The sequence below is a fragment of the Puma concolor genome, chromosome A1 (genome assembly GCF_028749965.1).
Source record: "Puma concolor isolate L17-30 chromosome A1, mPumCon1.1.hap2, whole genome shotgun sequence".
NCBI classification, from domain to species: domain Eukaryota; kingdom Metazoa; phylum Chordata; class Mammalia; order Carnivora; family Felidae; genus Puma; species Puma concolor.
Genome location: NC_141667.1, coordinates 67,927,260 through 67,941,404, shown reverse-complemented (window position 1 = coordinate 67,941,404; position 14,145 = coordinate 67,927,260). Strand labels below are relative to the sequence as shown.

The 14,145-nt window shown below is 41.1% G+C and overlaps 1 protein-coding gene across 1 annotated transcript in view; it reads right to left on the bottom strand.

Annotated features, from left to right (window-relative positions):
* Nucleotides 1-1,854: 1,854 nt before the first annotated feature.
* Nucleotides 1,855-14,145, bottom strand: part of REEP5 (receptor accessory protein 5) — a 39,486-nt gene continuing 27,195 nt past the window's right edge. The window contains exons 4-5 of the mRNA XM_086682582.1: nt 8,966-9,134; nt 1,855-4,238 (exon numbers count right to left, since the gene is read on the bottom strand). Coding sequence (XP_086538708.1) covers nt 4,189-4,238; nt 8,966-9,134 — 219 coding nt within the window. The 3' untranslated portion in view covers nt 1,855-4,188. The remainder of the gene's footprint in view (nt 4,239-8,965; nt 9,135-14,145) is intronic.

The following is a 14,145-nucleotide window of genomic DNA, read 5'->3' as shown; positions in this document are numbered from 1 at the left end:
GCTTGAGCTCACGAACTGTGAGATCATGACCTGAGCCAAAATCAAGAATCATGCTCAACCAGCTGAGCCATGCAGGCACCCTATAATGAAATGTCTATACCAAAGAGATTAGGTGTGGTAGGCAGAATAATGTGTTGTTCTCCCACCAAAAAAAACCCCTTGTGAATATTACTTCATATGGCAAAAGGCCTTGCAGGTGTGATTAGAAATCTTCAGCTGGAGAAAGTAGTGGTTATCCAGGTGGGCCCACTGTAATCTGAAGGATCTTTATAAAAGGGAAGTAGAAGCTAGAGTGCTAAGGGGTCCCAAGCCAGTGAATGCAAGCAGCTTCTAGCTGAAAGAAGCAAGGAAATGGATTCTCCCCTAGTCTCCAGAAGGAATGCAGACACTTTTGGATGTCTGATCTCCAGAACTGTAAGCTACTAAATTTATACTGTTTTGAGCCACTAAATTTGTGGCAGTGTGTTATAGCAACATTAGGAAACACAGACCTGGTGAACCAATATGAGCGAAGGTAAACTGCAGACCTTGGGATTCTTGACCCCAGTAGTAGTTTCTACAAGTTCTTAACACTGGCTACATGTTAGAATCACCCTAGAGTTTTAAAAGCATACTGGCACCTGGGTATCACAGTAGATACCAGAATTTCTGGTAGTGGAGGGAGATACCAGCATTTTTGGAAAGCTGCTCAGGTGATTGTAATATGCAGCCAGATCTAAAAACCACTGTATACTAAGTGTAGAGGTAGCGTTTGTCTAACCCGATGGTTTTATCTCAAAGTGTGGTTTCTGGACCATCGGCATTACCTGGGGATTTATTGGAAATGCAAATTTTTCAGTTCCACCCCAGACCTACTGAATTAGAAACTCTGGATGGGACCAGCAATCTGTTAGAACAATCCCCTCCCCTGCAGAGAAATTCCAATGCACACTGAAGTTTGAAAACCAACTGATATAACCAAAGAACCTTCTTATTGCTCTTAATACTCTATGAGATGTATATTATAGATTTTATAAGCTAATATTGTAATAAAGAGCCAGAAAAAGATTTAATGAAGGTCATTCTCAAACATAATTACTTTCCTACTGTACTACATATAACTTAATATCATCTGATGGCTCAGGATGTGAACTCTCACTCTAGATACCATGATTCTAGACATACAGACATGTAAAAGCAGATGTGGAAGACAAAGCTGACCAAAGCATGACCTCCAGAAGCAGACATTTTTTTAATTTTTTTTTTTTTTTTTGTTAACGTTTATTTTTGAGACAGAGAGCATGAATGGGGGAGGGGCAGAGAGAGAGAGGGAGACACAGAACCGGAAGCAGGCTCCAGGCTCTGAGCCATCAGCCCAGAGCCCTACGCGGGGCTTGAACTCACGGACCGCGAGATCGTGACCTGAGCTGAAGTCGGACGCTTAACCGACTGAGCCACCCAGGCGCCCCCCAGAAGCAGACATTTTTGATAAAATTCTCAAGTTCCTCCTTCCTTGGTCTCTTCTTAAGTATAGAGTAATTTGCAGGCACATGCAGGAAGTGTTTGCTACATCAAAATGTACTTACAGGCAACCAACTTCTAGGAGACTGGGTGTAACGAAATATGCAGTAGAAAGCAACTTAGGTTTCTTTTAAATCTAGTGCTAATTATTGCTAAAAGCTTTTCATGGTTGTTTTCCTTTGGGAGTTTTTCCTCTGACAGGTAGTAACCACCAGGGGATGACTACAGGCCAGGTAAAGAATGGGGTTAATGAACAGCAGTGTTTAAGGTTCATTTACCTGTATTTTACTTCAGATATTGCTTAAATGATTCTAGATTCTCTTAAGCCCCAGAAAATAAAATGAAACATAACAGTTCAGTGAGATAACAGAAGTTTATTTACATCCATTTCCATTTAATATATCACATCTTCAGGATGGGTGATAACTTATTAATGGCTATGCTCATTTTCTTCAGGCTATGGATAGAAAACTTTCCCCAGAGTAGCAGTAACTGTTGATCTGAAAGCTTTCAAGTAAGGGAAGAACTGTTGGGGAGATTCTTTGATTTTACCCCTGAAACACCATTCATGTACACATAAATGCTTGTCTTCTAGCCAGACACAGGCTCAATTAGTTTTTCAAATACTCTAGCCATGGCGATATGTTATCTGGGAAATTTAAACAGACACAATTGCTCAACTCATTAACTTCTGTCATTAGTATGTACACTTTGCCAAAAACAGGAACTTAAATTTCTTACAGAATGCACTGCAGGAAAAAGCTGTAAGGACAAAATAATTGCATTCAGAATATATTTTCTTACTATAGCAGTTTTTAAACTGGTATCAGCCTGTAAGTAGTTATGAGCAATAGTAACTTTTATGCTTCCCCCTCTTGCCTGGTATTTTGTATACTGAAAGTTATATATTCTACATGCTGACAACCTGATTATATATTCTGTATGCTAGAAGTTGCTAATTTTCATTCTTTTGCCACCAAGAAAAGTGTACTTTATTATGGGGAAAGGAACTTAAGTACTCCTGGAGGAACTTTTTTTTTTTTTAATCTAAGGCTTGATTTTCTGCTGATAATTAATTGCTTATTTTCTAAGTTTTTTTTTCCTTTAAGGTAAGTTTAATAAGATGCCTTATGATTACCACTGTCTTACAGGAAAAAAATAAATAATGTGATCCATATTATAATATTTAGCTGATATTGTCCCTAATTTTTGATATCTTTGGTATTTTTTACATCACGAGATTTCATTATGATCTTACCCGTTATCCAAAGGAGAGCTAATTATCTCCTTTTTGCCTTAACAAGTATTTTACAGACGGGATAATTAAACTTGTTTTGTTATAATTGGTTTTGTTTGGTCAGTGTAGTCTAATTCAGAAGGATGCTCAGTTTTTGAAGTTCCTGTGAGTTGGCAGATCAAACCAGAAACCTTAAAGTTAAATTTTTGTTCTGTACTTAAACTACGTGGTTATCTGCAACTTATCAAAACAGAGTATAAAGATGAAGGCATTTAAATGGATCACAAATGACTGAAATTTAAACCAGGGAGGCCTCTTGTTTGTTTGACTTTAAAGGCCAGAGAAAGAAGGTGAAAGCAGTTTGACTTCACTGTCAACTGGATTATATAGGTTAGATCATCCTTTCATTCTCCCAGCCTTGGTCTAAGAGCCTGGTGTCATCATTAGCATGTAGCTGCTACTGACAGAAACAAGAACATACCTGTAATCAGAGGTGGGAAAGTCTAGAGGTTCCTTAGGCTAGTTTCAAAAAAACAAAACAAAACAAAACAAAAAAAACTAGTAAAGAAACAAGACTAAACCAACATATTACTCAGCTTTGAAGAAGAAACCAGGAATGGTTTCCGTTATAGCATCTTAAAACAGACAAATCTAAAGTTTATAATCAGCTTTTTTTTTAAAGGCCACAAGACATTACTAGTTCTACAGGAAGTTGGGAGCTGTGTATTATTGGTATGTGTGTGTACATTTCCCCATCTATCACCAAAGTGACTGCTTTACACATCTATTCTGGTATTCAGCTGCTACAAAGTTAGCGAAACAACCAGGCCAACCCCCACCCAACTTCATTTATCACTTAACTATTCACTGGAAATATCAGTATTTGTTTTTTTAATTTTCTGAGATATTATTTAACAGATCACACCAGTACACTGGAACCTTCAGCTTTTGGCAGGCGCTCCCTGTGAGCATTATACATGTCACAGTCAGACAGTAACATTTCCCTACACATATGTATGCACAAATACATTAAAAACATTTCATACAAAATTGTACATTACATGAAGTAGAACCTTAAAGAGTATCCTAAAATAGAAGTACAGAGAAAATGCATGCAGAGAGAGCCTGTTGAAGTACAAAGCCTGTGGGATATAGAATTTCAAGTTTCTATTTCCTACAGGATGGTAACACATGTCTTTTCCTTCCCAGAGGCAAAATATATTTTCCACAAATTTGGACGCTGCCCATTGCATTAAATTTAAATGCCCCCTATGTATATAGACAGTAAAAGTAAGCAAAAGAAACCAAAAAAACACACATTCCTTTTTTTAATATATCAAAAATGTTTCCAAGGCAACATTATTAAAATGATTATACCACAGTCCCTAATATAACATCAAGCGCTAATAGGCAGGTACAGAGAGGGCAGAAAGGTCTCATCCAGTCAGCAGTTAGGTGCTCTTCTTTTCTTCACCAAGTAAATTCACTGCTGCTTTCTTGGCTGTTAGGAGGGAAGAAAACTGTGTCAAGACTTTGTAATGCCAGCTCTGTGCCTAATGTAGTGACTAGATAGCAACTTGGATGACTCATATCCAGATGAGAACACACTGAGGTTTGTGGCAGAGCTGAGAGAGTTTCCAGGAAGTGGACCAGAGAGAGACCTCTTCAGAGCACAGATCCTGAGTACCCTAGCATATTTCTTTAAGGTCGTCTAGCCTAACCCTGTACAGTAACTGTCTCCTCTAAGCCGTCTACCCTCCTTCAGGTGTCACAAGAAGCAGGGATTCCCTGGGCATGTAGTGCTCCTCTGTACAAGCAAGAAATTCTTGTTTGTGTCTGGGTGCTCACCTGTTTAATTTGACTATGTCTCAGTCTGATGACAACTAGGTCATCTATCCCATGGTGACAAAAAAAAAAAAAAAATCACAGAAATTCCTCCTTCCTACACCTCAGAAATGATGGAATATTTATACACCTTTATATTCTCTTCATTGTGCCACCATTTCCCTCTAAGTGTTTGAGTTGGTGGCAAGATACTACACTCATCAAGAAAATATTCTTGTATCTGTGGGAGACTAAGCCTTCCTCTTCCTAATTACCAAGTGACATGGAATATGCTGTAAGAACTAGTGTGGAGTGTGAGACGGGGGATGGGGGTGTTATGGAAGCCTCCAGGGCCTCCTGCGAGAATCCACAAAGTGCACCTGTTTTTGATGGGGCCCAGGGTGAAGCACTGCCAGTCCTTCCCTGTTCACCAGCTGCCCGAGGGCTGTTCTCCCTTCACTTAAAGTTGCTGAACGTTAACAAGAAATTGCAGCCTCTCTCTTAACTAGCCCATTGTAAAAATTTACTTCCTGAGGAATCCAGAAGTTTTGAAGTCTAAAATGAGTCAGCATGCAAGTTCCTCCTAATTTATTTTCATTCTTACACTCCTGTTTAGCAATGTATCAAAGTAAAATTGGATTTTAGAGTATTGACATCTAAGAACCAATGGGTCTAAGCAATGTGAGTGAACTAGACAGAAGTGACATCGCCAGAGGTTGCTGCTTTGGCTGAGGCAAGGAACAGGAAGGAAACTTCTTAAAAGGAAACTGGCAATCCCCAGGTGGGAGGACATGAAGGCTACAAGTCAGAAAACACTTAAAACTGTAGAAAAAGGAATCCAAGTAGACTGGAGCTGTATGCCTGGGAGAGAAGTCCAGTGGAGAGAGGAGTGTGTGAAGGGCAATAAGGAGAACATATCCACACTGCTGGAGAGCTGTCTTGGGGATCTTACTGGCCCAGTGGTCAGGTCAGTTTTCCTCTCCCACTTTCTAATTACCACAGAGATCTCCAAACAAAATGGTAAGTCTACATCCCTCACTACTTTTGTCCCTCTGGAACTCAAGACCCAGTCATCAGCAAAACCTCTTCTATCCCCATCCATCTTTCCGAAAGTTTCTTTCACCTTCTTGCTTTTACAGAAATCTGGCTGTCTCTTGAGAACACTGCTTTCTCAGGTAGTGGCTATTTTTTCTTTCTTCCTTGACCCTAGTACGAGTGGGTCTGGAGGGTTTGGTAAGCTGTCTTTGTTCTCCATTGCCACGTTCAGAATCTCATGGCATCAGATTATATCTGCTACCAGCCTTTCTTTTTCCAGTCATCTCAGACTCTTGGGTTATGCTGCCTCATTTCTTTAAGATTTTAACTCCAAACTTATTTTAGTTATTGGTGATTTCAGTATTTTGCCAGTATCCTGGCCTCTCGGCTGTCCCCTCCAATAACCTTTACACTCCATCCTACCAACCCCCACCTCTCCCAACCCCAGGCACTCATTGCACGATCCTCATCACTACCTGTGACCGCAGTCCCTCTATAATCTCAGTGTCCAGCATCCCACTCTCCCCCACCACGCCCAGCTGTGCAGCACACGCCCTCTGTTCTACTGATTCAGAGTCCTCCCCCACCACCTTTTCCACCGTCCCTTCCCTCCTTGGCCAGTTGAAGTTCCACCATCAGACACTAAGCACTCCCTGGTCCCTCTCTCACTTCATGGTTCTTTACTCAGTTGGCCTTGGCACAGAGCCCCACCTGCTCTGCAGCTGCGGAGCTAAGTGTGTCAACTGGCCTCACTTTAAGTTCACTGACACAACTTCAAATGAGCCTGTAATACTCCTGACAGTCACGTGGCACTGCCCCAGTCCGTCCACTCTCCCACGGTCCTGGAGTGGCCAGCAACCAACGGTCACACTCATTGGTTACTCATCTGGGCTGCTTTCACACTAGAGTGGCAGAGCTGAGAGTCCCAAGCAAGAGCTGATGGCCCACAAAAAATAACATTATCTGACCCTTCACAGAAAACGTCTGCTGACCCCAGTCCTAGGTACCTATTTCATACCATCTCTTTCTATCACCATCTTCCCCATCCTCTCTCCGCTGACCTTCCTACTTCACTGAGAAATGGGAAGCAGTGGGAAAGTCCCTTCTGTAGGCACCCACCATCACAGGCACTCACCTGCCAGTATCTCTACTCGTGTTCTCAACCTCTGTGCCCCATGACCAGTCCTGTTCCTACTCTGGTTCCCATCTCTTCTGGTCTAATTGGGGATGGAGCTCCAGAAGCTCTTCCCTCACTCATACCCACTTTTTGCTCTCTTCTGGATCATTCCCACTAATTTTCAGACATATTTTGTTCCTTCTACTTTAGGAAAAAGAAAAAAAAACACATCCTTAGGACCCTAGTTCCTTCTTCCAGGTGCAGCCACAGTCTTCTCCTTTTTGCAGGAAATTTCCCAAAAGACCTACATTCTCTCAGCCTTGCTTCCCATCTCTCAAATCCATTCCAATCAGCATTTGGGTCCCACCACTCCATAAACTGTTCTGTCAAGATCACTAGTGCCTTCCTCACCACCAAGTGTAATGGTCAGTTTTCACTCGTTACCTAACTTGACCTGTGTCTGCAGCAGGTGACACAATGGACTACTCCCCACTTTGAAACTTTCTTTACTTGGCCCCAAGGACATCAGTCACATGGTTTTCTTGCTACCACAACTGACTGCTCCTTATCAGTCCACTTTATCAGTTGCTCCCCATCTCCCCAATCTCTAAACATTGGGGGCCACCGCCTCAGACCTCATCTTTCTAACTACGTTCACTCACTTAATAATCTCACCTAGTCCCATGATTACTATCCTGCTGGTGACCCCCAAATGTATATCTCTAGCCCAAACCTGTCTCTGAATTCTCAACATATATATCCAACTAGCTGCCTGACTACTCCATGTAGGTACCTAATAGACACTTCAAAGTTATGTCCAGAACTGAATTCCTTATTTTCCCCTCTAAACCTGCTCTATCTAGTCTTCCCCATCTCTACAACAATTCTTTCCTTCCATGTGTTCTGGCTGAAAAGTTTGGCTTTATGCATGACTCCTCTCTCATGTTCCATGCCTGGTCCATAAGCAAATCCTATTGGTTCTACCATCAAAATATATCAAGAATCCTGGGGCTCCTTGGTGACTCAGTCGGTTAAGCAACGGACTCTTCATTTTGGCTCAGGTTGTGATTTCATGGTTTGTGGGGTCGTGCCCCACAACAGGCTCTATGCTGACAGTGCAGAGCCTGCCTGGGATTCTCTCTCTGCCCTTTCCCCACACTCTCAAAAATAAATAAATAAACATTTAAAATATACATATCAAGAATCCAATGACTTCTCGCCCCCTACTGCTACTACTATGAGCCAAGCCACCATCGTCCTCTCCAGCCGGATCACTGCAAACACCTTATAACTGGTCTCCTGATTTCTTCCCCATCCCCCTTCAGTCTATTCTTAATACAGTGGCCTGTTAAACACAGGGTGGATATGTTGCTCCTCTGCTCAAAACTCTCCAACAGCACCCCACCTCACAGAGTTAAAGCCAAAGCCTCTACAAAAGCCTATAAGGCCTTACCTGATCGGTCTTCCAGCCTCCACTCCCCAACCTCTCTGACCTTATCTCCTTCTTCTCTTCCTCTAGATCATTCCCTTCTAGCCATACTGCTCCTGCCTCCAGTTTAAACATGCAGTTCTATCAAGAGCATTCTTCCCCATGGTTTCTTTCAAGTCTGATTCAGGATAGTCTTCTTGGTGAGGATACCCTAAATCACTCTATTTAAAATTGTACCTTTCCCTTCAGCCCTGGTATTCCCTATCTATCTGCTTTATTTTTCTCTGTATACTCTAACTATATCATGTAATTTTAAATTTTTACTGTGTATCTCTCAACAAGAGTATAAGCTTCATGAGTTCAAGTAGTATGGTCTGTTTGGTTCATCCCCAGTGCTATGAACATGCTTGGCACATATTAAGCACCTCAAGAAATAAATACTTGTTGAATGAATGAATGAATCTGGATACCTGAAAGGGCATTCTCTTGACCTCTAACAAAAGCAATTTGAAACAGTTCAACCTGAAATGAATTAAAGAGATTGTACTGGTATATAAACACAGATGATTCTCTAAAATCTCTGCCCACCACAGGAAAGTCATTTTTCCTAATGTGCTGACTAAATAGTGCATTAAATGTGCATGGTGGGAGAATCTTGGAAAAAGTAAAGGGCGACAGGCAAAGTATTAGTAAAGAAATCCCAGGGTGGCCTCAGCATTTGGCTGAGGAAAGCTGATAGGAAAGGGGAGAAGCAGCTTGTTATTTGGGCCCAGTACTTCCCATGTCCTCTCACCTGCTGAACCCAGCTGCCCCTGGGCCTTACCTTCTTTAGTGATGGTATCTACAGTTTCTTTGGCTTTGTCCTTCAAGTCATTCACCATAGTGTCCACCTGGGACTCATGCTTCAGGAAGAAAGGATGGATGACGCGCTTATACAGCAGTTCCGCCCCGTTAGAAGGGCTTGGGGCCATGCACCACAACAGGAAGCCGCACTGCACAGAATGAGAGTCAGCAGGTTACGGGACAGCAGTGGGCATCCTGACAACACACACTGCCGCCTCTGCTCTGTGGATGCCGCTGCCTCGGCTATGTTCTCCAACAGCATTTCCAGTGTTTTCTGCAGCTACAAGTGCCCTTTTCTTGGATGGAAAAAACACCTGACAAATCCTGACCTAGTAATGCTGAGACTGAAAACAGAAAGGTAAAACACACCAAATCTGACGGCCTAACTTCCTTCCTAATTTGGATCACTTTTTAGTTTATGGCTGCAAGAAGTTCTATTAATCAAAACTCTTAAAAATCAGTTTAAGAAACATAGTACTTAACTGCACATGTAAAGAAAACTGTCTAGGGGCACATAGGTGGCTCAGTTAAGTGACTGACTCCTTTTAGCTCAGATCACAATCTCATGGTTTCTTGGGTTTGAGCCCCACATCATGCTCTGCATGCTGACCATACGTGGAGCCTACTTGGGATTCTGTCTCTCTGCCCATCCCCCCACTTGTGCTCTCTCTCTCTCTCAAAATAAATAGATTTAAAAAAAAAAACTGTCTAAAGAAACCCGTGAAGCTTGTTCTTAGTTGGCTTACCCCAGTAGCTCTGTCACATGTATCCATCCTGTTATAGACAAACTCAGCAGAATCTCAGTTTTTGCCTTCGAGGAATCTTTACAATCAGCTGTTCATCATCTTCCACTTTGAATGTAGATATCATTTCCCAACTCTTTTATGGCTGTACTTTGCCATTGAAATAAAAAAAGAGACCAGGGGCACCTGGGTGGCTCAGTCGGTTGAGTGTCCGACTTCGGCTCAGGTCATGATCTCACAGTCCGTGAGTTCAGGCCCCGCTCGGGCTCTGTGCTGACAGCTCAGAGCCTGGAGCCTGTTTCGGATTCTGTGTCTCCCCCTCTCTCTGCCCCTCCCATGCTCATGCTCTCTGTCTCTCAATAATAAATAAACATTAAAAAATTTTTTTGAAATAAAAAAGACCAGAATTATGCCCTAAAAACTTTATTAACAAGAACTGTCACCTTATATTTATGCCCCCCCAAAAGTCTTACTGTTTATTCAAATGCCAACAGCTTAGCCCTTTTAGTTGTCCCAGCCTCTTATTCTCATCTAAGACACTGAGCAAAAAAGGGGATATGCACAGCGACCTGCTCATTTCCCTAGAAAGTTCAATAACCAGCCTACTGGATTTTCTTAGGGTGAAAGATTCTAACATAGCCAGGTGATATAAAAAATGAAGTCCTTTCTTGAGATTCCAAATCTGTACATTTTACAACTTCTCCTTAAAGAAAAAAACCTCGCACCTCTTCTGCTGTCCATTAAACTCCACAGCCTGAGTCCTTATTATTCCAAACCAAACAATGTATTCAAATAACTGAGAAGCCACAATGCTTTTCTAAGTTTATGTTTGCTCTAGAGATGAAAAGCTTTTGGTAAAGGACTAAACCAGTAACAAAGCCTTGGGCTTAAAATGCACATATTTGTGCCCCAAAGCTCACTCCATCAGTACCATTTTGGCTCTGAGAAATTTGTATTGCATTTGTATTACACTCAAAATACAAAGCAAAACACAGGTTCTCAACAAATTACCCTCTCTAGATTATCTGAACTATAGAACTCTGGAAAAGTAACACTCATGAGCTAGAATTTGCTGGACACAGGAGAGCAGGGGGCTAGCTTTCAAAAGACGGGCTATCAGACTAGACTAAAAAAAAAATACAGTAAAGCTATATGTTTCTTGTAAGAAACACACCTAAGGCAAAACCAACTAGGAACACTGAAAATAACGGAGTTGAAAGAGGGGCGCCTGGGTGGCTCAGCTGGTTAAGCGTCCAGACTCTTGATTTTGGTTCAGGTCATGATCTCACAGTTTGTGGGATTAAGCACCGTATTGGGCTCCATGATGACAGCACAGAGCTTGTTTGGGATCATTTGTCTCTGACCCTCCCCCACTTGCTCGCTCTCAAAATAAATAAACTTAAAAAAAAAATAGATTGAAAGAGATGTATCAGACAAATACCAACTCTCAAAATAGCTTATAAAGTAATATTAACCATACACAAACATTATTGAAGGCAATGATAAAGAAGGAAAACAATTTGCCAAGTAGATTCACTTAAAACCTACATATCTTTGAAGATGTAAATTATATATAACTTTGTATGTATATACATATGTAATTATATAATTATACCATTTGTTTTTATAATTTTATAATTATATAATTATAGATAGCTTCCAAATATAGCTTTGAATTATGTAAATTAAGGTCATAATTGTATAAATGGAGAAATTCCACGCTCATAGATTTTTAACACTTCCACCAGAAACTGAGATATCAAACAAACTAGAAACTAGTAAGAATACAGAACAAGGAATACCAAATTAAAAATCTTGATCTAAAAATATGCAGCTCTCTCCACCTAACAAATTGATTTTAAGAGAGTCAGGGGCTGGGGCACCTGCGTGGCTCAGTCGGTTAAGTCATCGACCTCAGCTCAGGTCATGATCTCACGGTTTGTGGGTTTGAACCCCTGCATTGGGCTCTCTGCTACACACTTGCTCAGAGCCTGGAGCCTGCTTCAGATTCTATGTCTCCTTCTCTCTCTGCCCTTCCCCTGCTTGTGCTCTGTCTCACTCTGTCTCTCAAAAATAAATTAAAAAAAAAATAAGAAAGTTAGGGGCACCTGGGTGGCTCAGTGGGTTGAGTGTCCGACTTAGGCTCAGGTCATGATCTTGCGGTTCGTAAGTTCGAGCCCCATGTCGGGCTCTGTGCTGACAGCTTGGAGCCTGGAGCCTGCTTTTCTGATTCTGTGTCTCCCTCTCTCTCTGCTCTTCCCTGCTTGAGCTCTGTCTCTCTCTCTTTCTCTCAAAAATAAACAAACATTTTAAAAAAGAGTTATATATTATAGTAGATAGAGGTTAAAGAATGGTCTCAAGAGAAACTGGGCTCTAGTCCTGGTTCTGCCATTTACTAGTGAGGCAAACCTTGTGTATGTAACTTAATTGCCTAAGTCTGTATAGACTCTCTAATATAAAAAGATATTAGCTGAAATTAAAAAAAAAAATCTACCTCACATAGATTTTTGTAAGAAAATAAGAAATATCTGGAACATCTAGGAGTGCTGGGACTTTCTTCCAACAATTCTGTCTTCCACCAACAGCCATGAAACAGTAACAGGCTAACTGATTAGCTTTAAATGGGGTAATTACAATCAAATCTCAGAACCAATAGATACCCTTTTTAAACAATTCGTTTCTAACACTTTTAGTACCTGAAATAAAACTTAAAATAATGATACACCTACGCATATAATTACCAAAAAAACAAAATCAAGAAGTTCTCTAACTTTAATATAAAGGAAAAATAAAGTGAAAGTAATTTATCATAAACAATATATATTTTTAGGGCACCTGGATGGCCCAGTCAGTTAGCATCTGACATTGGCTCAGATCATGATCTCATGGTTCGTGGGTTCAAGCCCCAAATCGGGCTCTGTGCTAACAGCTTCAGAGCCTAGAGCCTGCTTCAGATTCTGTCTCCCTCTCTGTCTGCCCCCAACTCCCGCTTGTGTTTTCTCTCTCTCAAAAAATAAACGCTTGAACATGTAAATGTTCAAGCCAAACTATACTAGACAACACCATAAAACACTAAGTAAAATCAGTGACTATTAACAGCTACAAACAAAATTTCCTCCATATATTTCCAAAAGGTTGAGAATTTCTGAACTGGAGGGACTACAAAGGCTGCTTCCCATATCCAAGCACTCAACCAAATGCAATTCCCTGTCATAATCTCCAAGTTATGATTTTAAGCCAATCCTCCCTCAAACCTCCTACCCCTGATGTGTGACAGACTCCACAGCTCATTTACTGAACATAACAGCAGAAAGATGGAATGTTAAGAGAGAAGCAGTGGGGGAAAAGCACGGCAAAAGGAAGGGGAAGAGCAAACATTCAGACCAGCCACCTCCTAGTCTCACCACACACATCTGTGCAACCAACCCAAACTCCACCAAGCCCTCACACACACATGGCATCGTAAGACCTTCTGCTACAGGTCCAGGCCTCTCAATGAAGCCAATTCCTTGAAATACCCTCAGCACCTCAGTATGTGTGGGTGGTTTCATGTTTCCTGCTAGTTTTCTCAGAGACTCTGCTCTAGCACCTGCTGGGCTTGCTGGCTATCCTAATGAATTATAAGATGTTGCCAGAGAAACCTTGATTTTCTTAATTGCAAATTTCATAATTTGCCATTTGTAGTAACCCAAAATGCAGAAATAAGTAACTGCATTTTTCCCTGGCTTTAGCTTCCATTTCCTCTGCTTAGAGCCAGGCAGACCCTATAGACCATCTCTGTAGTTAACATTTCCTTGTGGAAGACTTCTTGTTTGTAACATCCAAACATCATACAGTGTTTTCCACTGGTTGCTTATATGGGTAATGTTAATACATATATACCCAAAACACAACACAACAATTTAAACAAAATGATGTGTGAGAAAAAGGAAAAACTACATTCTTGACAGTAAGTTAGAATTCCCTATGCAGAGGCCCCCATCGAGTTCCACACCGAGTGTGGAGCCTACTTGGGATTCTCTCCCTCCCTCGCTCTCTGCTCCTCCCTTACTCGCACACATGCACTCTCTCTCAAAATAAATAGCTAAAACAACAACAACGGTATGCAGAGTATCCTAGAGGTGCCATGTACTACTACATACTAAGTGATAATTTTTTACTAACTATGTCAACAATTTGGAAAACTGAGTGTTGTTTCCAACAATTTGGAAAAGAAGTGTTGGTGTTAGCATCTAACACACTAACACATTTGTTACTTATATAGAGGTATTTTGCTGTGTTTTACTAATATTTAGGAAACTGGTATGGAGTTTTAGATGTATACATCTTAATTTTTACCATTTAAAATTGTAGGAAATAGTCTCCTGGCTGGTATTTCCAGGTAGAATATCTAATTTTCAGGAATGGATTACTATTG